The 24,057-nt window shown below is 41.7% G+C and overlaps 2 protein-coding genes across 15 annotated transcripts in view; both read right to left on the bottom strand.

Annotated features, from left to right (window-relative positions):
• The window catches only part of rgs12b (regulator of G protein signaling 12b), a 44,381-nt gene extending 33,592 nt beyond the window's left edge, over positions 1-10,789 (bottom strand). For 6 of the 8 annotated variants that reach the window (XM_087842081.1, XM_087842084.1, XM_087842086.1 and 3 more), the window contains exons 1-5: positions 10,658-10,789; positions 8,326-9,621; positions 7,966-8,205; positions 6,747-7,721; positions 1,697-1,816 (exon numbers count right to left, since the gene is read on the bottom strand). In XM_087842081.1, coding sequence (XP_087698207.1) covers positions 1,697-1,816; positions 6,747-7,721; positions 7,966-8,205; positions 8,326-9,387 — 2,397 coding nt within the window. In that variant the 5' untranslated portion in view covers positions 9,388-9,621; positions 10,658-10,789. The other 2 variants (XM_087842082.1, XM_087842083.1) reach the window with 2 other exon arrangements.
• A 1,245-nt stretch (positions 10,790-12,034) lies between these two features.
• The window catches only part of htt (huntingtin), a 32,215-nt gene continuing 20,192 nt past the window's right edge, over positions 12,035-24,057 (bottom strand). For 3 of the 7 annotated variants that reach the window (XM_087842079.1, XM_087842074.1, XM_087842076.1), the window contains 19 exons: positions 23,776-23,921; positions 23,388-23,565; positions 23,208-23,306; positions 22,876-23,060; positions 22,634-22,760; positions 22,389-22,492; positions 22,010-22,164; positions 21,777-21,916; positions 21,601-21,686; positions 21,329-21,459; positions 21,082-21,214; positions 20,691-20,846; positions 20,386-20,576; positions 19,523-19,637; positions 18,851-19,064; positions 16,942-17,155; positions 16,553-16,715; positions 15,958-16,118; positions 12,035-15,105 (listed from right to left, as the gene is read on the bottom strand). In XM_087842079.1, the coding sequence (XP_087698205.1) occupies positions 14,892-15,105; positions 15,958-16,118; positions 16,553-16,715; positions 16,942-17,155; positions 18,851-19,064; positions 19,523-19,637; positions 20,386-20,576; positions 20,691-20,846; positions 21,082-21,214; positions 21,329-21,459; positions 21,601-21,686; positions 21,777-21,916; positions 22,010-22,164; positions 22,389-22,492; positions 22,634-22,760; positions 22,876-23,060; positions 23,208-23,306; positions 23,388-23,565; positions 23,776-23,921 (2,912 nt within the window). In that variant the 3' untranslated portion in view covers positions 12,035-14,891. The remainder of the gene's footprint in view (positions 15,106-15,957; positions 16,119-16,552; positions 16,716-16,941; positions 17,156-18,850; positions 19,065-19,522; positions 19,638-20,385; positions 20,577-20,690; positions 20,847-21,081; positions 21,215-21,328; positions 21,460-21,600; positions 21,687-21,776; positions 21,917-22,009; positions 22,165-22,388; positions 22,493-22,633; positions 22,761-22,875; positions 23,061-23,207; positions 23,307-23,387; positions 23,566-23,775; positions 23,922-24,057) is intronic. The other 4 variants (XM_087842075.1, XM_087842080.1, XM_087842077.1 and 1 more) reach the window with 3 other exon arrangements.

Here is a 24,057-nt window from a genome sequence, read left to right as displayed (position 1 = left end):
AAGCTCTGGCAATGGGGCATCTACCCCTGTGAAGCTCATACAACAGTTGCCAACTCAAGTAGCAGAAATTCTACACTGCTTCCAATATCATCCTTGATTATGTATGGTTTTTTACATCGTAATCTGCTCTCAGGAGCCTGTAGGTGACGTTTGGACTTTCCATTTCGAATGCAAATTAAATATAGTTTGAAATGAACCTGAATAATAAAAGTGTAAAGTTAATTTGAAGGCTCCAAGTGTCTACTAATAGACTTTCGCTTTGAGGAATTCGATTCATTCAAAAGATTTTTCTCATTAAAAAAAAAACCCACACACACAGCAGCTTTAATTTAGCTAAATAATGGTCTCACTGTTTAAAATACAACTCCTCCACCTTAACTGCAGGCCCGGGACCTCTGCGGTATTTAACTCCCAGTTGTTTTCCCTCTTTCTCCCATGCTTCCTGTTGCCATCTACTGTGCTGTCCAATAAAGGGAAAAAAGCCAAAAATGTATGTTTAAAAAAAAACTATCACCACTGATGCAACAGTGTGGGATTTTCTTATCTGCTCCCACGGTACCCCAGTCACCACTAAACGGCGGAAACATTAAGCTGTCCTCTGATCTCTATCTTAGAGCCAAAGCTACTGTTAAGAATTTTGGTGGAGGCAGCAGGACTCGACCGTGGTCTTGGCAACCTTCACACAGACACACGTAGAGACAAGTCATGATGACAGCAACACTCTTTTACACTGTTATCGCCAGGACAGTTTTATGATCCGCTTCCAGAAATGGAATTTCATAATAAAATCCCACCTTAAGTTACACAAACACAACCTAATACAAATAATAATAAGTCCGTGTATCTTTCCCATCTAAGTACCAAAATAGCAATTGCTGATTTTCTCTATATTAAATCCTGTAAAGTAGAACTAAATAGGGATATTGTTGGGCAAAACTCATGGCTCTCAAATGACTGGATACTAGGTCATTTCTTGAAGCCTAAAAGAAGCGCAAAAGGCTAATTCTTGCAACAGTGTAGCAGTGCTGCTATTTGCACAGTTTATATTTAAGAAAACAAAGAAAAGAAAATCATTAACTTGTCCCAATGACAGAACAGAAGCTTGATTTCTTTTTCTTGGAGAAATGTCTTCTTCTTCTTCTGTTGCTTACTGGCCATCAGAGCTTCCAGTGTCAACAATTTAAAAAAAGCATATACAATCAAAATTTGATGGGGTCTAAGTGTCCTTACTTACACTCCTTGTGAACTTGGTGAAGCTCTGGAAACTTTTAGGTGGTAAAAAGCTAGAGATTGCTGGTGTGTGTGTCATTTTGACTCTTTTTTATGTAATGTAATGGAACCAGGCTCTTATTTTCTCTTAGGGAGGGGAACAAATTAATGTTTCTGCTTTATGTTTATTTGAAATATACCGATGCATCTTTGTGGTGTTACATTTTAAAAATTAATAAAAGATGGCTCTGTTCTTTACTGTCGTTGCCATGGTGATATGAGAAGACGTATCAGCTTGATGCATCATGTGGGCATGTATGGAGTGCATGAACTACTCTTACTAGAGACAGAAGCAACACCTGAGGCTCAAACATGACAGTAACACAGTAGCCAGTCTGACCTTAAATATTGCAGTAATGTGCATTACTTGTTGGTATACTTGTGTTGGAAAAGGTCCACGCATATAGATTGTGTGTATATATGCTACCTCAAGATCATCCAGGGAGCGGGCCAAGCTGAGACGTTTGGAGCGTCCAAAGGAGCGCCTAGCTGAGGAGCGCTGCTGGAGAGGTGGGAATCCCATGGTCAAACCTCGGAAACGACCGCCCTGGATAGAAAAGAAACACACCATCAGTTTACATGCATATTGTAGACATTTTATTAACTAAAAAAATCTTTGTAAGCATGTCCATCTGTTCTTGCCCCATCTCAACAACTGTTTATTAGATCTACTTAAAACGTGGCAGGTCTATTGCTGGCACTCAAGAGTAATTGCAGTGCAAAATACGAGTTTATTTGGATGACTGATTCTCATATTTTTGACAAAAGCTGCTCTTTGTTTTACTCTTTTGCCAACAGGAACCGCTGCCTGCTCCACTCTGTGTGTAGGACGAGCTTACAGTGGAGATGTTAAGGGTTAGAGCTAATCCTAACCCTTAACAACAACCGAGGCCTAACTTTATTTAAATATTCTATTCTGCTTCCTGGTTTATTTAATGTTTAGATTTGCTTTGTGCATTCTTACTGTACATGCTTTGAGTTTTTTTGAGTTTCAGTGTTCCATCACCCTGTGTCCTTTGTATTTAAGTTCATGTGTCTGTATTCCCCATTTAGGTTTTGCACTTCCTGCTTTATTTCCTGCGTTAGTTGTTCCTTGTGCTTTGCTTTTAGATTGCGTCTTTGTCTCATCTCTTGTGATTCAGTTAAACCGTTTCTCGTTCTCCCAGCTGTCTGCACTTCCCCTAATCGCCCTTATGTGTATATGTAGTTGCTGTATTCCCTTTGTCAGAGTGTCCGTTCCTGTTCCCCTAGTGTTTCTCAGTCCCAGTGTGTGTTTCTTTATAGTTTATAGTGTTCCTCTTTTGGACTTTTGTTTGCCTTTTGGATTACTGCTAACATGCTTATAATAAACAGCTCACTTTAAGTTTATCATTGCCTACCTCCACATATTTGCACTTGGGTCCTCTACACGACAATCAGTCTGCATTTCCTCAAACTATTTAGTAACCCCTCACATTTTGGGGGGGATGAGGGCAATCTCATCCTGCAAGAGACCATCCCATTAAGATTGTAGATGTAGGGTAAAGGTGATCAAGCGGAACAACCTTGTATCAGTGTGCAGTGACCCTTTCCTTTGAAAAGAACACGTGGACACTAACTAGGCCAACAAAATACCTCCTATAGAATAACAGAGCTCATATAGTGACGAACCATTCAGGTTTTTACCCTAACACGACACACAAATAATGGTGAAATATTAGCACTAGTGTCCTTTTCTTATTCGTGAGGAATTTCACCTCAGTTGATAGATGGTAAATATACTTTGTAGGTGACTGGAGGACAGTTTAAAAAAAAAAAAAAAAAAGATCATCATTATTATTATCACAGATTACTACTGTATGTAATCATTATCATCTGTTATTAACCAACTATGATATGTATTCTGTCAAAGATAAAAGGGAAATAATGTTAGTTTATCTACAGTTTACATCAAATAATAATATTAGATTTCCTTTGTTTTTTGGCTAAACTTTAATTGGGTTAATCAGAAAATTTCACTGAAATTCCTTCCATGATGTGACCTGAGGCATAAGTGGGCAGGCTGCATACCACATGGGCACTAATGGTCTAAGCACCAAATCTCCAGATCATTGCAGCTAGTTGGCCTACTCATTGCATCTCAGTCTTCTACATTTTCTTTCTATATTTCCTGACTCTTACTATTTTTAACAATAGAAACTTTAAAATAAAATGTAAAAAAAAAAAGCATGCACATATACAATATACAGCACTCTAGATTTCATTCATCCAGTAAAAATATATCTGTGATTTCAACTCTGTTGTTCCAGCTGTCATAACGGACTAAACCTTCCTAAGGAGCTCAGCCCTACTAATGATAACTATAAAGGGCACAAAAACATTTGTATTACCAACATACATCATATTCTAAACTGCCATATTACACACAGTAATAAAAAGTGTTTTTTTGGCTCCCTAAATTGGCACTCAGTCATTGAACGTTTAAGAAACCCAACCGTGTCTGCACATGCACACTGTGTCTGTACATGTGTCTGTACTGCATTAAATGCCTAAATGCCACAGCATTATACATTCCCATGCTGTGCAGCTTTGCACTTGCCTCTGTTATTGCCGTGTCTGCTCTACACGGGTTGCCGTTTTTGAACTAAATGTTAAATTCCACATGTTACACGGAGGCGTGTGCAATCCTGTGATTTTGCATGCAATACCAGAGAGCACGTGAGTCAAATGCACAGCCACAGAGGTAATACAGAGACACGCAGGTACACACAAACAGTACTAGCAGGACTCCTCTTGAGCAACATGATGTGCTTTTGCAGTTTACTGTAGCATATTTCACTGACATCCCTACTAAGTGTAGTTCCATGTAGTATTTATTATACCAAGGATACTTAAAATTGTATAGTGTTCATAGGAGCACTACATTGGAAACCCACCAATTAGTGGAATAAAGTTAAAACAGCCAAGCTGTTGCACTATGCCATAAACTGCCGCCTAAAAATAACCACATCAGGGTCGTGAACATTTATTATCCAAAGCCATTAAACAATAACGTAACCACTCTGAGTGCTGTTAAAGAGGAGAGGAAATTAGTGCTGTTTTGCCTTCACAAGTGTACAATTAACCTTTTAACAACTGTTGCTCTTTAATCCTTTGAGAACAACAATATTCTGCCTTCTTTCTCTTCTCTTACAAATTGCATTCGTCTACTTTTCTAGTATTATAAGAGGACGCACACAATCAGCGGCCCTGTGTTGATTAATGAGTAATTAGCCAGTGCTGACAGGCTTCAAATGCAGGTAGAATCTGACTGGCTGCTTAGGAGCAGGTCTCCTCTGCATTTCATCATGCGATGACCAGTGGTGTTGCCTGGATACTGAGTCACTTCTGCATTTGTGTGTGTGTGTGCGCGCGCATGTGTGTCAGACAATGCAGATTTGAACACTTAATGGCATATGCAGACACAATCATTCTCACACGACCTCTGTATAACCCAGTGAGATTAATCCAAGTTTCACTTGTAACTGCAAGAGAGCTTAAAGCCAATAAAAAAGGGGGATTTTTGGAGAAGCTGAGATTTAGGTTGAAAGGGAAATGATAAAGTGTCGATCTGACTCACTGGTGCTGTGGTTGTTTTGGGCGTGGTTGCACCAGAGCCTTTCCAGAGAGAAGAGAATGTGAAAGGACTAAATTTTAGTGGAAAATCCACAGCCTTTATCTGAGTAGCTGATCTTGACGCCCTCTCCCTCATACGCGCACTCAGAAATAAACAGATGCGCTTCATGTTTACAACAGCACTGCTATCAACATAAAAATAACAAAAGCAAAACCAGACACATGTCCTGTAAAAACAATAACAATGTGAACAAGTATAATTTGAGCTTAAAATAAAAACCTAAAACATCCCAAAATATAGATTGTTTTGTTTATGAATTATAGTAAACAGCAAACTGACGGCGATTTTTCAGTCCTTTTCTACCTTAACAAACAGCTTGCTTTTCATTTAAGCTCTAATTCGTGTACACTCACTAGGTCACATTTATCAAGAGTCAACAGTTTGTTTTTAAATCTAACAATCCAACACAAACTTATTGTAGTAGTATTTTCTATTACTGAGTCAATAATAACCATAGATGAACAGATTTTTATCAAAAGTCATGAAAGACTTTAAAAAGAACAGATTTTTCTTTTTTTCGTTTTTAGCTGAAATAAGTCTGCAGAGGTTTAGTTAGTGAAACAGTGCCACCATGTGTCAAATATTAAGAGCCAATTAATGTTAATGCCTTACTATGTTACATGCAATAGTTAACAAGAAAAATGAAAACAACAACAGTTTTACACAACTGAATCCGTTTTGTTTTTTGGTTTTTTTGTCTTACCATAATCACCACAGTATCCAAAACTCTACTTCTCCAGTCCGAGGACATGGTTCATATCCACCTTCCTGCCTCTGTCCTAAACACTTACTCTGGTTGTCCCTTTGAGTCCCTGGGACACTGTTTTCTAAGATATCTGTTGGAGGAAGTCCCAGCCTCCTTTAGTATCAAAACAACTATCTTCTGTACGTTAATATAATAATACGCAACATGTAGATGTAGGCAGGCATAAGCGGCTGTTTTCTATATACGTGCATGAGCATTTCTGTTCACAAGCTGATTAATACTTATGGAATCTAGTCAGGCTGGATATGCAGTATTGTACCTTTTCCTCTTTGCATTCCTTGTCATTTTCTGAAAACAATGATCAGCCCACCTACTATCTATCTATCTATCTATATCTATATCTATATATATATAGATATATATATATATATCATAAAAACAGGAAGTGTATTTTCATACAACAATGCAACCAAGCTATTTTTAAAATTATGCCAAATAGATAAGAGGATACTACACAATTACTTCACTAAACCTTAAACCTGCTCTGCTGTTATGCTGTTAATGCCATTAGAGTTGAAAACAGGTGGTTTTCAGGTGAAGGCAGCTATCTGGCTAATGCATAATAAATGATCTGATACTGGAGCAGTGAGGGATAAATAACATATTAATCCACTGGCACTAAGTCTAGGGATAGAGCCAGCTGGGTGCTGTAATTATCCAGTGACTTTCAAAACAAGATAAAAGTTTTGTATCAAAGTGAAATGATACTTTGATCACAGAAGGAGTGAAATTCTAGGCCTTGAGAAGACGATGCCCACGTGGATTTATAGCCTCAATAAACTGTCGTTTTGAACAGACTCTACACAGAATAAATTTCAACAACAGAGATGTGCGATGGGGGATGCCAGCTGCATACTGGGCTTCTCATCTCGCGGTCAGTTTTAACACAACTCTCCCAAAACCTACAAACTGACACTGCACAGCACTTCAGGGAATATCAAAAAGTTATATGACAGATTTGGTTATGTAAATGAAATGAATAAACTTACACAAAATAACTCTGTTAATCCAGAATTTTACTAAATGTAATACTTTTAAAACTTTCTTAAAACATACCTTTTTCTCTCCCTCCCTGACATTCCCTCCTCGTTTCTTCTCTTTTTCACTTCTCTCTGCTCCTGTCCGCTCCTTGTCTCCTGTACCAAATAACTTCTTAGCCCACTCATCTTTCTGAACAGCCAGCCGGTGGGTGTGGGGCTGTGACAGAGGTGGAGGCTGGCTCCCTCCAGGTGGTGGCAGGTGGTCTCCGGGCACCAGCGGGGCGCGATAGCGGTCGGCTGGGATCTTATTCATCGGTGGGGGCAGGGTGCTGCAGTTGGCAGATGACCATCCGTCAGTGGATTCTGCGTAGGATTCCTGATCGCTGCTGAGGCCCTGGAGGTGGCTGTGGTGGTGCTGCTGACGCCAGTCTCTCAACACATGGACTGGTAGCCACCTCTGCGGTTCCACCCCTACTGCTCCTCCAGCCCCTCTCCATTCTCCTCCCCCAACAGCTCCTCCCCGCTTCCCTGATGAGTAGTGGTGTGGGTTGACCCCTCGTGAGTGCCTGACAGGGACATCAGGGTGAGATAAGGGGAGAGGGTGAGGAAGATCAGCCAGGTGGGGGTCATTACGATAGTGGCCATTTCTCAGCGTTGGAGGAGGTGGATGAGAAGCTGCTGCTCCCAGAGTGGGACTCCAAGCCTGCTGCGATGACGGTGGGCTGTCCCAGTGGCGCGGCCCAGAGACGTGGTTGTGATTTGGAGGACCTCCAAGGTCAACTAAAAGCACTCTGTTGCTCTTTTCCTCTGGTAAAAAGTTGCCAATCCCACTATCGCTGTTGCTACTGGTGCTGTGGTTTTGCTGGGCATCGTTGTCTGGGTCATGGAAAGCACGGGCGCGAACCCCTTCGATGTTGTCTCCCATGTCCCGGTAAAGGACAGAAACAAACTGGAGGAGAGGCTGAGAGCTGGGTGGGAATTCCAAGCAGCCACCTGTGTCTGGGTCAGGGGTACACTCAAAGCCAAACCTCCTGGCAACACCCAGATGGACCTGAGGAAGTAAAAGTTACTGAGAGTTTGTCCTACTGTAATGCAATACAGAAAGAGTAGCTGCTAATAAATCTTTGGCTTACAACCATTGCTTCGACTAGAACAAATTACCCTAAGGTTCACCAGTAACTGATTGAGTACTTGATCACTGTGTTGTAATATTACCCATGCCATTAAAAAACAAAACAAAAAAACAGACATTCTGCAGATATTTCCTTCCCATCAGTTTAAATTGTAACGCTTACTTGGTGGTGACACAGATCTGGGTCCACAATAAACACATGACAAGAAGTCCTTAAACTCCCCTCGTCATCTCGTGCAATGTTGAAGTGCCTATCATCATGGTCGTCTGTAGCTTGCATCGTTACCAGTCCGAAGAATCGCCGGTCATCGGGACAACATGCACTGAAGGCTAGTTTTTCTGCAGGATAGGTGGCCAGGACCTGACCTCTGTCACTGCACAGACGCACACTGTCATGCATAACCTGGTAGGATATAATTAATGCATGTTACCAAACTTGATACCAGGGAAAATATGGTTAACAATAATAACACAATCACATTAAAATTAACACAAGGGGGGAAAAAAAAGAAGAAACCTTCACCTTCATGAGGACCAATGAATGAATCTTTTGCTCAGCCCGGAGGCGCCTCATGCTCCCTCTGATGGCCTGCAGACTGTCACTTTCTAGATTTGTGCCTGTGGAGGCGAGCTCAATGGAGCCCAGATAGCCGACAATCATTCCCACATTGAGGATACCCTCACTGGGCTCTAGGCCCAAGTCGCCACCATCTCCATCATCAACATCCTGCTCTTCATGGTGTTGAAGGTGGAGGTGCTGAAAGTCTGATTCTAGGAAGACCGAATCATCATTCAGAACTTGGGCCATCTCCTCTTCAGAGAGCAGGTTTGGGTTGCTCTGGGAACGTGAGGAATTCCGATATGCTGGGAATTCGGAATCAGACAGCGGACGTGGCTTTGACGAGGACGTACTTACTCCAGGTCTCTCTTTGTCTGAGCTGCTGGAGGAGTGGCTGGAGTTCTCAAAGATCATGTTAAAAATTCCTCCAGACTGCAGCTCTGCCACCACCTTCTCTGCCCGGTTGATGCCCAGCTGCTTAGTGTCCAGTTTGGGTTTGTACCAGCCTCCACGGGCTCCACACCCTGACCTGCTGTTGTTGTTATTGTTAACACTGTTATCATATAAACCATCCAACTCATCATCACTGGAGCATGAGTCCAGGTAGGATGCCGCCATTGTGTTGCTGCTATGGTGACGACCGCCAGCAGAGCGTTGGTGGTGTCGCCTGTGACGTTCTCCCTCAGCGATTACTAGTTTCAAAACACCAGAGCAGCGTCCGATCAGTTTGACCACATCTTCGTGTGACGCCTTGGAGACGTTGATGTCATTCACAGAGAGGATGTAGTCCCCGGAGCGCAACCCCACATAGTCAGCAGGGCTTCCTTTCAGGATGCAGCTAAGGACACAAGGGCTTTGGCCTGACAGCGTAAAGCCATACCCTGTTCTCCCTCTTGCTACCTCCACAGCCCGTATACAACCCTGCTGAGACTGAGGGAAGTTCAGACCACTGCCACCGATGGGGCGCCTTTTGCATGACACATCCATTTGCCTGGACATTGTGCCAGGAAATTTTCTCTTGTCCATTTATTCAGTGAGTTTCAATTTACATTTGTCATTGTAGGTCCCTAATCTCTACTAAAGCAAGAACGCAGCGTGCCTCCAACGTCTTCTCGTCAAGCAGCCCTGGCGTCAGATTGCTACGAAAAATGAGCAGCAGTTCAAAATGCAGCAGGTGGGTGAGAACCCAAGCCTCAGCTTTGGCACCACCTTGCTAGGCCTCCCATCCTGGTGTCACCATCTTTTCTCCAGGCAGGTTACCTAAAGTACAAAAGAACAGAACCAAATCAATCATGGCCGATTTCTTAACCCTAACATGCTTAACATGTTCTTAACATGTGGGCTTCTACACCAAATGCTCTTGGGCCCATGTAAAGTGTTCTATCAGATCACTGGAGGTTGGGAGGACACAGCCACACCTATAAAGGCTGCAGTCACCAGTTCTGTCAGGTCTACAGAGACCCAGCCCAGCACACCTGTGCGGTGCAAAAACTTCACAGCTCCCCCCCCCCCCCCCAAACAACTTTCGCTTTTGTTTACGTTAAATAAAAAATCAGTGTGATAAATGTGAGCACATATGTTTTAACTCTTGTTAGAAGGACACTGACATTAGCTGGGACTAGCTGACGCGTTACCGTTAGTTTAGTTAGCTGTGCATGCTAGCAGAGTTATCCCTGCTTGAACAGTGCTGTGAGTTAACACCCCAAACAGCGCGTTTATTACTTTACGCTGAGAAACGCATGCTTCTTCTCAGCTTATGGAGTTACTGTAAGTTTTCTCTTTTTTTTCTTGCCGTGACTCGCTGTTCAAAAGCGCATCCACCCGTGCTTAAACTGTAGTCCCGCCCCTCGATTTCCAGATCTTTGGAATGTCGGTGCGTAACCGTGGCAACGGCGGCGTACACAAACTTTCCCATCTTGTCATTGGCTACCCCAGTTGTCAATCGGATAGCGAACAGTTATGCGGACAAATTGACAAAAGTTAGATAGAGAAATCACAAATAATAAAAAAAAAAGTACTAACGGTAGACGATTCCACAGGTGTCAGAAACGCAGCGGGAGAGCGAACTCTGCAGCTGCTAGCTTGTTTAATCACGGGGAGTTTTATTGGAAGCACAGCAAATTATCTATGTCTTTATAAGCAGAAAACAGCACGAAGCGAAAACAGCTGGCTAAAGTGGTTGTTAAAAAAAAAGTAGGGATGGCTAAGTAAGAGGTGGATGCAGGTCTTTTTCATGTTCCGACAAAGATGTTTGGAGCAGACGGTTCACTCAACACGAGATTAAATTCTGACTTACTTGTCGGTGTCCGGCGGTGATGCTCCCCGAGAAGTTTCCATAGTTGCGTAGCTAAGGTTAGTTGGGTAAACTCAGGAGCGATGGGTAAACAAAAGAAAAGGCTGCACCATCTGGCGAAGTAGCCTTAAGAGGAGGAGGACTGGAGGAGAGGGAGGTGTGTTTAGAGTGGGCAGCGGAGGAGGGTGTACAGATGATTGGAGGGGGGACTTTAACAGCCGAAATGATACAGAATTAAAGTTCACCAACTTCGTAGCCATGTCATTTCATGTAACAGTGCGATCCAGTTGATTGAACTTAACCAAAACCCGCAATATTGTGCAATTTGAACTAAACCAGCCAGAAATCTGCCAAAGTGTGGAGAAGTGTGCAAAAAGCTAAACTATAACATCCAAATGCGTTCTAAACTGGAACAAGTTATAGTTCACTAAACTTAAAAAATAAAAGCTAACGGTGTGTGTGGAGGGTGGTGCACTCAGGATGTCTACATTACTGAATCAATTTTTATTTTTTAACCCAGAATTTATTAAATATTTAGCCTAAAAAGTATCCTGCTTATTAGTAATTCAATTTGAAGTTTAACAATGAATCCACCAATTTAAAAAAAAAAGAAAAAAAAGATTACACATATAAAATTATAACAGCTCTGACTGGAACAACTGGTTAAAGCACACTAGACTTACTGCTTTAATACTTTAGGCTTCATCACATCTCTATGTGGCTCCACTGATGTGCAAAAAGAAATGCTACAAGAAACCCCATCAGTTGTCAGCTACTACTCTTTCAGATGATGTGATGTAAACTTCAGCTATAAGAAGCATCTACAGTTGCTTAACACCTGTGCCATCCTGATTTCAGTGCTTCACAAACCATATGGCAGCTGCCTAGTAATCCTGCTAATATCTTTTAATCAGGAACACCCATCTTAATGATGCTGTAAAATAAGAGCATGCTTTCATACAGTGTGGTCTATAAAAAGGAATTTTACTGCCTGGCTGAGAAAAGGAAATTGTACAAAATGTGATAACTTGACCGTGTAATCGGTCAGTTAGTTTTACGGTGTGGACCTTCACATGAGCACATCTCTCAGTTCCTTGTGTCCCCAGATTGGCTTGACCGCTTTCTGGTTAATTGAAGTTGGCTGGCAACAGCTTGTTCTTTCTGGATAAGACGAGGACGAGGCAGAACATTTTAAACGTCTGTCACCCGACAGGTTGATCGTGTTTGAGACAGACACACAAGAGGTCCTGTGGGTACAAAGCAGCCATGATTGTAATACTGTTATTTGCAAACACATAGAGCACCTTTAGCTGGTTTACAGTCAGAGTTGTTATCTGTGACTTACAACTCTCACTCAGCAAATCAAATCTCACAGCGGGGTTACATGTTTAAATAATTTATTTCTACAACAGATCATATGCAGTGATTAATCTCTTTGAAATATTAAAATTAACAAATACACAATCTCTTCCAGTCATATTTTTACAGGCAAATGTAAATAAAAGAGGGGGGAAAAAAAAGATGTGGACACTTCAGGTTCTTTCAAAGATCCTGCCTGAAGAAAATGTAAAGAAAAGCATTTCATTTTCAGTCTACCACCTTTAGAATCAGGATTATGGGAAGTCGTTGCCAAATTAAGCCAAGTGTCAACATACAAATCGACCTTGGCAGAGGTTTCAAACCACGATTCTCAGCTTTATCCGAGAACAGTGACTACATTTTTTTCTGAACGATTTATTCCTAATGTGGAACAAAATAAAGCCTTCACTGGAAGCGTTAAATCAGAGTAACGGGAACTTTGTTGACAGCCCCAAAGTCCATCTCCCCAAATCACAAAAGACCTCTGCATAATCGCATTATCCCCAGCAGGGGTCCCCTGCTCTTTTCCTTCCAGAAACTAGCTGAAAAATCTACATTTTATCAACCGCATTTTTGAGTTTTCCTTAAACGTCGAAAGTAGTGTGTAGATTAGAAAAAGACTTTTCCCATCATCTTTAATTTCTTTCTCCCCACCCCAAGAATTCGAAATGACTTTGAAAGCAGGACTCATTTAGGCTCCTTTAATCTGCTTCAGCGAGGCCTCACATTGGAATTTCAACAGCTGCAGAGGACTCTGTCATTCATTGTGTGAATACATTATTTTCTCATGATCAAAGGAAACCAGTCGCCAGCTTTAAGACTGGTGAGCAGTTACACATTTAGCATACAAATCACTGTGATGTTTACTTTTAATGTACTGCAGCACTCATTGCGTATAAAGAGAGCGTCTAACATCAACATCAAAAGAACTTTTTTTTCTCTTTGTTTTTTTTGTTTTTTTTAAGTGCCGTGTGTATTTAATATTCTGCACAAAGACAATGAATAATGAAGTATTTACTGCTCTAACTGAGACGAAACAATATTTTAAAGCTCAACAAAAAACAGACAAAGAACTCCTGCTGTGACGTGGCACCGCTATGCTACACTTCCTCATCTGTTGATTTGTCAAAGCTGCTGTTGGTCGCTAAGGTTACAAGGCTCCCTTTGGATTGTGTTGCATCTCTTCCACACAAGTCAACCGTACCCATGGAAATACAGTATTAAAGACAGAAAGAAAATAGCCGTAATGCTAAGCATGCTTTCAAGCTTTCAGTGTATAAGACAAACATATTCAGTCTTTTATCTAAGGCAAGTGTATGTACAGAGTAACAAAGCCCAGCACACTCCCAGGCAGCTCGAGGTCAAGTCTTTAATAAAACACTAGAAGCTTGCAGCTTTCCGCATTCTGACGATTATTCGCTAATTTTTCATTTTCTCCTGTGCTCGTGCGCGTTAGGACAAAAGAAAATGGCATCACATTATCTTACCGTCTAAGTCCTATCGTTTTTACAGTTCTCATTTCATCATGCACCATGGCTTTTATGTTGCTATACAATTACTTTTTACAAGATATGAAGGTGACTATTTTACGAGGACTGTAAATCACTTCCAGTCTTATTACAACAATAATATAGTCACATCTTACATCCTGAGAATTAACAAAGGTACAAGAAAAAGACAGGTGGAATCATTCAGGTGCACTGAGGAGCAAACAAGACTGCAATGAAAACCAACAAAACAACAACAACAAAAAGACTAGACAGACGTAAGCAAGGTAATACAAATCAAAAGGGAATCTTTTGCTCCCTCTGCTACTGTAGCTAAAAAAAGGAAAGAAATGAAGACAACATCACTGCAATTTTGATAATTTTGGTATTTTTCCATGCTTGACAGTTTCCGCTGTTATGTCAGTGCAGATATATGGAAATGTGGCCGAGCGCTGGTTATAAGTTAGGTACGTTTTTCCCCTCCCTTACAAACAAAATCCATGAACAACTTCTGCTGGGACAAATTAAACTGAAAAACCAATCCCCTGGGAGAAAAAAAAAAAAGACCCCCCAAAAAATAAACAGACGCACACAAAAAAAAAAAACTATGGCTATTGGTGCTCATTCTTCCACCTAAAATATTTTTCTATTTAACTAAAGTGTGTGAATGACCACAAATAACTTAAACACATAAAGAAATGTACTCATCAACTTCAAGCAGGTGTTTCTGACTTTTACGTGTCAGCCCATTGTCAGCATCCTAACCAGACCTTAAGCACACGACTCACTGAAAAATAGATGCACTGAAACTTTAAATACTTTTCTATTTTTGTTTACTTTACTAACATCACAATACTCAATCCCCACAAGTTCCCACAGGAAAATAAACTCATCCAATTCTTTATTTGATGATCGTCATCTTCATGGGCTTTTTTCTTTACTAAATATCTCAAAAGGTGCTGAGAGGGAAGTGTTGAAGGTGCAGTCATGTCTCAAGGAATCATCTGAGGGGAGTGGGTGGGGTCGGGTGGGTGCAATCTCCACACAGATACAGAAGCTTGCTGTTCCTCGTCAGAGAATGCTCCTTTTACATTTAAACACAGCCTAATATTGAATTCAGGTTGGGGTTTTGTTTTTTTCCCTCATCCTTTTAATACTCGCTCCACTGAATTTGTTGCCGTGGGTTCAGTAGTTCTACTTATCTCATTATCATTGAAAGGGCAAAAAGGGATGAAGCTACAGTCGTTTTTTCCTAATAAAACATTCTGTTCTTACCCTTAGTCACAATTCATCCAGGAATTATAAATAGAGATCTAATTTCCCACCCTACCACACCTCACTTGAAACCACTTTTCTCCCTGTGCTTCCATGCCCTTCTCTGTCTGTTGCCCTCAGAGTGATGTATCCTGATGGACTGACTGCAGACAGCCCAGCAGCTGGTAATAAGGGCTGCCTGGCGAGGCCACAGTCTCAAATACTGACTGGAAAGCTCTGCGGTCCAGCTCCTCGTCAATCTGATGCCGGTAGAAATCCATGGCAACCAGGCAGAACAGGTTAACATCCACCACCTCACTGGAGCCCATTCGGCTGATCACGTGTGGCAGTCTGGTTAAAAGCGGGTAGGTTAAGGACAACAGATCACACTGTCTGCAAGCATCAGCTAAGTTGTGCTGCATTCACGCGTGTGTGTGTAAAATTTAGAAAGATTTAACAGGTCTGTCTTGTAAGACAGTGTCAATGGGGCTACTTGTATAAGTAAAGGTAAAAAAATAAACACTTAAATAATTCTAGTGCTATAGTTAAATGTTTATTACACATTTAACTATAGCAGTGTTTGCAAAGATGTGATTTTTGTAAATGACCAAAAAAACAAAGTCAGCTTCAGAGTCACCACACTTCACTGACCAAAACAATTTGATCTTCACAATGTTTTTGCAGAAAACAGGAGCTGGAGCTCACGTTGAGATTTTTGTTTGCATGCATTAGTCTGGACAGGACCTCACCACTTCAAATACTACTGTAACAAAACACAAAGTAATCAATCGTGGCAGCAGTAGGCAAACAACTCCTGTGTTTTGTCAGGTAAAATGACTCTGAGTATATCAGAGTTTCTGATGGTAGTGAAAATGTTCTAAATATAATTATACAATGATTATTTTATGAGGCTTAAATCTATTAAACTGCTGATCATGCTGTCATTTCTCCTATCTCCTGCCCCCAATGCAGGTAACACAACAACTGTGGATCAGAAGCTCACAAAAAGAAGCTAAACTCTAATTATTTGATCACAGTTCACAGAGTAAACTGTTTGACTAAAACATTAGAAATAATTAAAGTAAAGCGTTGTTACAAATCACTGCAACACTGAGACATCAGCTGCTGCTGCTTCTACCACCACCCAGCCACTCCGGTCCAGTCTCCTGCTTGTGAGATCTTTTACATGGTATGTAAGGATACAGTGCTGAGATCCACTGGGAGGTGGAAGCAGACACAAAGAAGCAGGAGAGGCTCCACATGGCCATGGCCACTGGTGTCCTCTGAGTGAAGTTGGACAATGACAGGAGCACCCAGTCTCGCACCATAGAAGACTGGCCTGTAGCGTGGAGTGTCTGGAAAACCTGCATATGAGAGCACAGGAATAGGAAATTTTTAAAAAGTTCTGTTACATTTCCAGCATGAAGTGGTTTTTGAAATCTGTGTCTGTAAATTACAAAGATCTGAAATAAAGAATGAGTATGCAAGAGTTATACTTTATAATGAAAGGTTAACTTTTCGATATAATGAATCCTTGACTCATTGCTCTCACTCGAATTCAAGTGTTACTAACTGCGCTGAAATGTACCTTGATTTACATTTTTGGGAAAATAACAAGAACTCACTGTATTTGTTCCAGTGTGATGTTGTAAACAGGACAGTTATAGTGCAGCACTTGTGTGATCAAAGAAATAAATTAAACAACTAAAAGCCTGATGTACAAGATTTTCGTTTTTTAAAAAATGTAAACATTTTGCTTGTTTTGTTGATGTGAATGTACTCGTGTTCTGCTGCTGACCTTGTAGACCACTGTCGCCATGAATTGCGGATAAGGCTGCTGATTAGACAGGAACTCTCCTATGACCTTGTTCATGACGTCCTGTGGCGGAAAGAAGTCATCCAGAAACTGTGGCAGAATCCTGGACACCACACGAGCCTCACTGGGTAAACCCTTCCTAATCCTACAAACAGGAAACACCAGAAGAAGAGCAAATCAAGACTGGAAACAAAATAAGTTACAAAAGAAAGTCAATCTGTTGCAACAATCTGATCATTTTTTAAAGTAATAAACTAACAAAAGATTTTTTTTAAAGTTTCATCTTTCCAACTACAAAAGCTATTTGTATGATGGCAGATGTGTGTGTGTGTGTGTGTGTGTGTGTGTGTCAGAGTGTAGCAGCAGTGTACCTGTCAAAGAGCACAGAGACCCTCTCCATGGCAACAATGATTGACTCGCTGTCTGGGGCCTGAGGGTCAGAATGGGCGGGGCGGCTGGCAGGACTGGCTTTCTCCTTGCCTGAAGAGAAACCAACATGACCCGCCGTGACGCCCACCGCCTCCGATACAGCAGAGTCAACCTGACCTCTAACCCCTGTCACGTCTGAACCCGACGTAAGCACAGCTGAGAAGACGAGAAGGGGGGTGGCACCGGTTGAACCAGTGGGGCAAAGGTTAGAGCGGAAGGCGGGAAACTCATATCACAAGATTCAGATCAGAATTTTGTTCATCTCAAACAGAAAATTTGTTAATTTATGGGAGCTACTTTAAGTCAAATTACATTCTTAAGGTTTTTTTCTGTAAGTGACTGGTGTTTAAAGGATTCGGGAATTTAAATGCCATGCTTCCTGGGCACTCACTGCTGTGGCCCAAATGTGCTTCAGTTTGTACATACAGCACAGAGAGATATACAAAAATTTATTGAACCAGTTTGCATTTAAAGGAGCTGGGGTTTTGTCAAGGAATTTGCTGGCTAGCCTAAGCAACAGAACTTCATATTAGTGAATTAGCATAAAGACGAGGGCACGCTAAGAGCTGGTAGAGTTAGTAAGGTCCAGCGTAAGGGTTAGAGGTAGGTATACCAGAAGTACAGTATGTATAACATCTATTACATGCAGGAAGCAAGCGGGTGTACAAGCGTTATGTTCAAAATGAAGTACTGCCAAGTTTTAAAATGCAGTTATGCTGTAATAGAGACATAATGAATGAAATCACTAACAAAAGGTATGCTGTGATTCTTAGTGAGAATGTGTTAGTAGTGGTAGCAAGTGTAAAGAGGCCACAGGAAAAGAGCACAATGCAAAACTGCTGGTGTATTTGTAATGATTCGGTTTCAGATAAGGGATGAAGTGAACCCAGTAAACATTTTAATTACAGAATTAGCGCTGCTGTTTTGGACACTAGAAACACGTTTTCTTTCACTCTACCTGAGCTCACTATCTCAGTAACAGCACCGCCTCTTTGCTCTTTACAGTGTTAAACAGACTCTGGCTCAACGTTACACTGTGCTAGCGTCATGATCACTGCTGCTGTGTTATCAGTGCTTTTGTTTAAAACTGGGTCCTGCGTGGGCTTAATGTTGTCGGACTCTTTATTCATACGCTGCTCCTAAATATCACGTTATCAACGTCAGCACGCTACTATGCCGTGCTTTAAATGAAGCATTGAAGTACAAAAGGAATTTGTGTCAGGAATTTTTTGTAATCGAATTATTCAAATTACTTGATGAATTGTTGCTGCCCTATTATATACATATACACAAACCACCAACAACAATACGAGATGCTTGCTAAAGCAGCGTGCACAGTCATTCATAAGTTTGTCAGTTAGCCATTTACTAGGCTTAGAGACAGCTATGCATTCCTCTCCACTTTTAGCCTATAGATTATGAATACTTGATCAATTAGATCCCTCTACATTCTTGTTTTCTAACTGACTATCGCAAAGGCAAATCATTTGTATGTGGGGTATGGGGTCTGACTCTTTGAGGGGGACAGTACACATTACATAATGTTAGTAAGAAGAGGGTCAAGGATTAGTCCGGAGGGATTAAATGGGGGGGGGAAAGCTCACTGTGGCAAAGCATTTAAGTAGAAAACTTAAAGACCTGCAAGTTTATCTGTTTCTTTGAAAAGACCTGATGCAAAGTATTACATCAGAGTTAGCCAGCTAGCTTGATGCTATAGCAGGTTTGGAGTTGCTTGGGAATGCAGCAACACGAACACCAGTCCTAATTGTGCATACCAGTGATTAAGCCAGGATGCCAGCAACACATTTTTGATGATGTTAAAGTTAGCAGTCATGTTAAAGCTTTGCTTACCAGTATACATGCAGGTAAGCATGAGGCCCAGAGCAGCCATGGCTCTGTGTGGAGATGGCATGTTGACTCTATCCACGCTGAGTTTGACCAGCGCTTCACCGTCCATCCGTGACAACTGCTCTGACAGAAGGAGGCGCTCAAGACCACGAAGCACGCAGTGATAGATGATGGAGGGAGTGGAGTCCTCACTGGCTGACACCATCACGCCACATAACTAGAAGACGAAGATGAGGAAGAAGACGTTATTAGAAAGCGCAAAAGATAAAGGACATATGGCACTAAATCAAAATACTTTTTTTTCTTCAAGATACTTAAATATATATATTTTATGTTTTTGCTTTCATTTTATTGTGCAATATGTGAGCTTCCTGCAGCCATTTTCACTTCTGAACTCTGGACAGCATCAGGAGAATCAGATCAGGACACAGGAAGGAGGTCTGCTTCTTGTTCTCACTACAGGAAATACTCTGGTTTAAGCAAGGATGCTGCCTGGAGAGAGCGCGCAGGTGGCAGAATACATGACATCCTCTCGACAGAGGTCAATGTGCCACACAATTTCCTCCATGGTCACATGTGCACAGTCAGACATCAGTCAGACTTTGTACTTTGAGCTAGCAGGGTAAACATCATTTACTGCCCAGCTGTCAGATAATTTGATTTATTTTACTTTACCTGTATTATTCCAGCCATAAATTCAGCTCCCACATCTAAAGGGTAGTTCTCCATCATGTAGAAAGCCACTGCACACATCACCAACACATGCTGCTGGTTATGCAGGTTCACACAGCTGCAGAATAGAGATGGGCGACACACAGCAAGTAGAAAAAAATCATTATAATTAAACAGAAAAATATACATTCCAGTGGCTACAGATGAAAGTAAATGACAGCATAAAGTGTTAATAAGACACTGGGCTAGAACAGCTTCAGTAACAATAATCTCTGAAACTCCAGAAGTGTTTCCGCAATGGTGAGAGTTCTAGCTAAAACGCAGGTCCAAAACATCCCATAGTTGGAAGATCTGCTGGCAGCAAATACTACAGCGTGTGATTCATATCATTTCTATACTCCAACCTGTCAGTGATCCTAGAATGCCCCATTGTCATTCTGGAAGACAACACACACGTTATCCCATGAAGCATTTCTATCTTAAAGGTGATCACTTAGTATTAATCTCCTTTCGGTCTACAGATGGATTTAACCCTGCAAGCAACTTGGTGCATTTAGCAAAACAGATACCCTCCCAGTAGGAGGTCAAGAGTTCTGGTTTTCCTCTTAATCCGCCACTGTCTGTATTTATCTGAAATGTAAAAAGCAGCATCTAAAGGCCAACAGTTGCACTGCACTCTTGGTTCCATCGCTGTATTAAGCTGGATGAAAACTAATTAATTCACAGATCCTCTTACAGAGGAGGAAGGTGGGGTGGTCACACACACTGACATTAGACACATTAGTTCCCAAGACTCTTTCATCACTTAAGCTCATTAGAAGATGAGTTAAGGCCAACGTCTGCACAGGCATGACATTTATACTCACTGAGCAACAGCCTTGAGGTTGGATAGAAGGTACTCGGAGACTGTGGGGATGAGCTGTTTAGCTGTGTCATCCAGAAGGTCACATTCCAACACGTACAGCACCCCGTGCAGGGCTCCCATGCGGCTGGGAAGGTGAGTGCTGCGCAGGGTCGTCTCCAAAAGGCGACACACGGGCTCGGCTATTACCTTGTCCTATAAACGTAAATTTAAAAGTTTTATATAGTGGGAGCAGTGGCGTGCTGCTATATTGATAACTCAAACACATCTTGAACCATCTCAGGTCCCATCACACACAGCTCCTCTCACCATGCCCAAAACAGCTGCTGCCTTGCAGATGGCCGGCACAAGGTACTGATTCAAGATCTCATCCTCGGGTGGATGGTGCTTCTGCAGCTCCATCAGGGTGGAGAACATCATATCAAACTGATTCCTTTCCGTGAACAGATCTGACACTGCCAGCAGCTACAGGGAACGACAAGAGTGTACAATCAGCTGACAGAGTAAGCATGGCTCTGGTCTCAGGCTCATTTCGAGCTGCCAGAACAGACAAGGCGGCATAAATTTTAATATGTCTAAATTAAAGAGTAAAGTTTCACCTAAGTGTATTCTGTCACATCAGTGAAGGACAGTCTACTGGTCTTTAAGATCAGATATTTAGGTGAATGAGTTTTAACTAAGCACATGCATCATATCTCACCGATCGGACCACTTCACTGACGAGGATGGTTGGGGTTCTCCTGTTACTTGGAGAGCTGGGGATCAGCCACTGGCTGTAGAGCTCCAGGAGAAACTGAGAACATGAATGAATATCCACGCCTGCACGGTGTTTTCTGAAAGAAACAAACAGTCAATTAGAGTGTCTCATCTTAACTTACAACAAGATGCCTCCTGTGCACTGAAGGAATGTGTACACATATGTATTATGTTGTGTTTATTTGACTAACCTAGAGTTTATAGGAGATAAAGGTGGGGAGGTGGGCGCCGGAGTGTCTGCCTCATCTTCTTCATCCTCACCCCACTCTTCCTCCCTGAGAGGCGTGATGTTGTTACCCAACCACACTGAATGGATGGAGACCTGGAGAGTGACATGCCAAGTAAAAAAAACAAACATATTTGTTCATAATGTTAAAAAAAAGAATAACTGTTGCCCTGCTGACAACACATACATTGTTCCTAAAAAGCTCCATTACAGTTTACTCTTTCCTATGTTTCCTACCTGCCCCAGTTTGTATTCCATGTTGCCCATCTCCCTCTCTGTGTTGATCTGAAGGAGCAGTTTCTCATGGCTGATCAGCGTACCTGCTGAAACAAATAAGTCAAGCAGTTACTTTACAAATACATTTTAAGAAGTGGTTGAGGCTAATGAGAGTGTGACTGCACTTTTTCTATTACCTGCAGAAGCTGCTGATAGTGAGGGCACAGGATCCCAGGCATGGTATGGGTGGTATGTATGGACGTTGTCCCTTTTTGACACAAGCGCTTGAATCTCTCTCTCCACCTCACCTCTAATCACTGCAAGTTTCCTTCCAAACCTGAGCATAAACATTAGCAAAAGGGTAAAAAAAATCTGTCACTTGCTCATTTTAGGCAGCTGCACAGTACACAAATATTACATCCATAACTACCGTGTTTCCAGGGCTTTTAGGCTCTTGTTGCGAGGCTGCTGTTCCAGACAGCTAACTGCTGGGTTGCCAGGAGTGGGAAGGGTCATGGCACTCAGCACCAGGCTGGTGATGGCTTGCACTGCTAACACATTCAACTGGGTACGCTCCAAGTCCTCCTAGAGAAAAACAAATAAGAAAGACATACAATAAGAAGGCAATAGGAACAGATGTATTGTCTTTTTGCAAGGCATCATAATATTTAGAGCATGTGCTAAATGACACATGACAAAAATATAGACTATTACATACTCCAATATAAACAAATAGTTCAGTTCATATGAGCATGCTGCAAAGTTTGTACTTCCCAGTAACATTTCTAGAGTTCAAGTTGTGTGCATACCTCCTGTTGCGGGTCCTCCTCCTGGTCTTTAGTGATGGGTTGGGTGACCAGCACCCCTAGTAGAGTAGCCCAGGTCTCCTCAAATTGAGTCCTGCTGCTCCAGCCTAAACAACCAAAAAGCCACACAGATGCTTAATGCATAGGGCTTTTATAAAAAAACAAAAAATGTATATGTATAAAAAGTAATTTAAAAAGTGAAAGCATCATCGATGTGTTAAGAATGGACTGATTGTATGTTTCTGTACCCAATGTATTGATACGGTAAAGAAACTCTCTGAAGACATCCTTTTCCTGAAGGAAGTCCACAGGGATCTCAGGCAGCGTTGTGCCGAACTCTCCTCCTGGCTGAGGGGACCAGCCCAGTTTCCAAACCTAAACCACAAAGACAGAGCATATAAACAGATTTTTTTTAAAAAGAAGAAGAAATAGATTTTAATTATGTGTTAAATTCAGTTACCTACTGGCACAACCTCTTTCAAAAACTCACCAGTGGAGGTACTCGGGTGTAGCTGTTGACCAGAGGAAGCCGAGACAGACTGATAACAATGTTGCGCAATGTTGGTGTGAGAAAAGTGGGTAAAATGGAGTTTCTACGATGACCAAGGGAAAGGATGCTCGGCAGACCCTCCACCAGCTCAGCCATGATCTCACACGCTTGCCACTCACACATGTCTGTAACACAAAGACTTAAATGTTACCCTAAGGCTTTCATCTGAGAAGAATTACTCACAGCAACAACAAAAAAAAAAAGATGACTGCAATAATAAAACTACATGAAACAACCCTGAACTTTAACTCTGTGTCTAATTCGATTCTTACGGTCAGCATGTGCTGCATCCACTTGGTCTCCATCATCTTTTTCTCCTTTTGCCATTTTCTTCTCTTGATGCAGCAGCTGGTCACCAGGACTCACAGCCACTGCGAGGGAAAGGCGAAAGACTTTTAATTAGCAAAGATATTACAAAAAAGTGCAAAAATACATCTTTCTGCCTTGATTACCTGCAACAATAATAAGGCGAAGGCAGTAAATGAGGGAGCAGGTATGGGTGGTGTACTCTGGAGTGGAGAGCTTGTTCCAGACGCAGGGCTGCTGCAACGCCAGACACAGGCAAGAAAGTGCCCACTGCAAGTCCACGCTCAGGGGCAGCCGGTCCTGGAGCAGACGCCACACTACAACCTGTGTAACCATGATGTCACATTCACAAAGGTTTAAGACAGTTGTAAAGAAATCAAAGGTTGTGCAAAGCAGTCATATCATACTAATTTGATATGGTCTTCAAGCTTTAATTTTCTGAAATCAAATCAAAAGATACATTTAATCTAAAGCATCAACAAACATCATTCAACGAACTTAGTGGGCTACAAAACAATTTGCTTAGTCGTTTACCTCAGTGGCAGTGCAGGTGAAGGTGGTGATGAGGTGCTCCTTGTCTGAGGGAATATGTAGTGAAGAAGGGAGCTGGCTCACACTGAGCAGGTATTGAGATAGTGCTCTACAGAGTGACAAAACTCTGGGGTAGAACCCTGGTTCGTCTGAAACATACGGTAAAGAATTTAGGAAAATAATGAATCAAAACTTTATTTTGAATTAAATTTAATTAAAAGACTCCAGTGAACAAAAACCCAGACAGAACAGATACTTGTGGGGTTTTTTGCTAACTTTTTTCTG

This window comes from Neolamprologus brichardi, chromosome 6, assembly GCF_056152115.1.
Source record: "Neolamprologus brichardi isolate AB-2024 chromosome 6, ASM5615211v1, whole genome shotgun sequence".
Taxonomy (NCBI): Eukaryota; Metazoa; Chordata; class Actinopteri; order Cichliformes; family Cichlidae; genus Neolamprologus; species Neolamprologus brichardi.
This window is presented reverse-complemented; position numbering and strand designations above follow the sequence as displayed.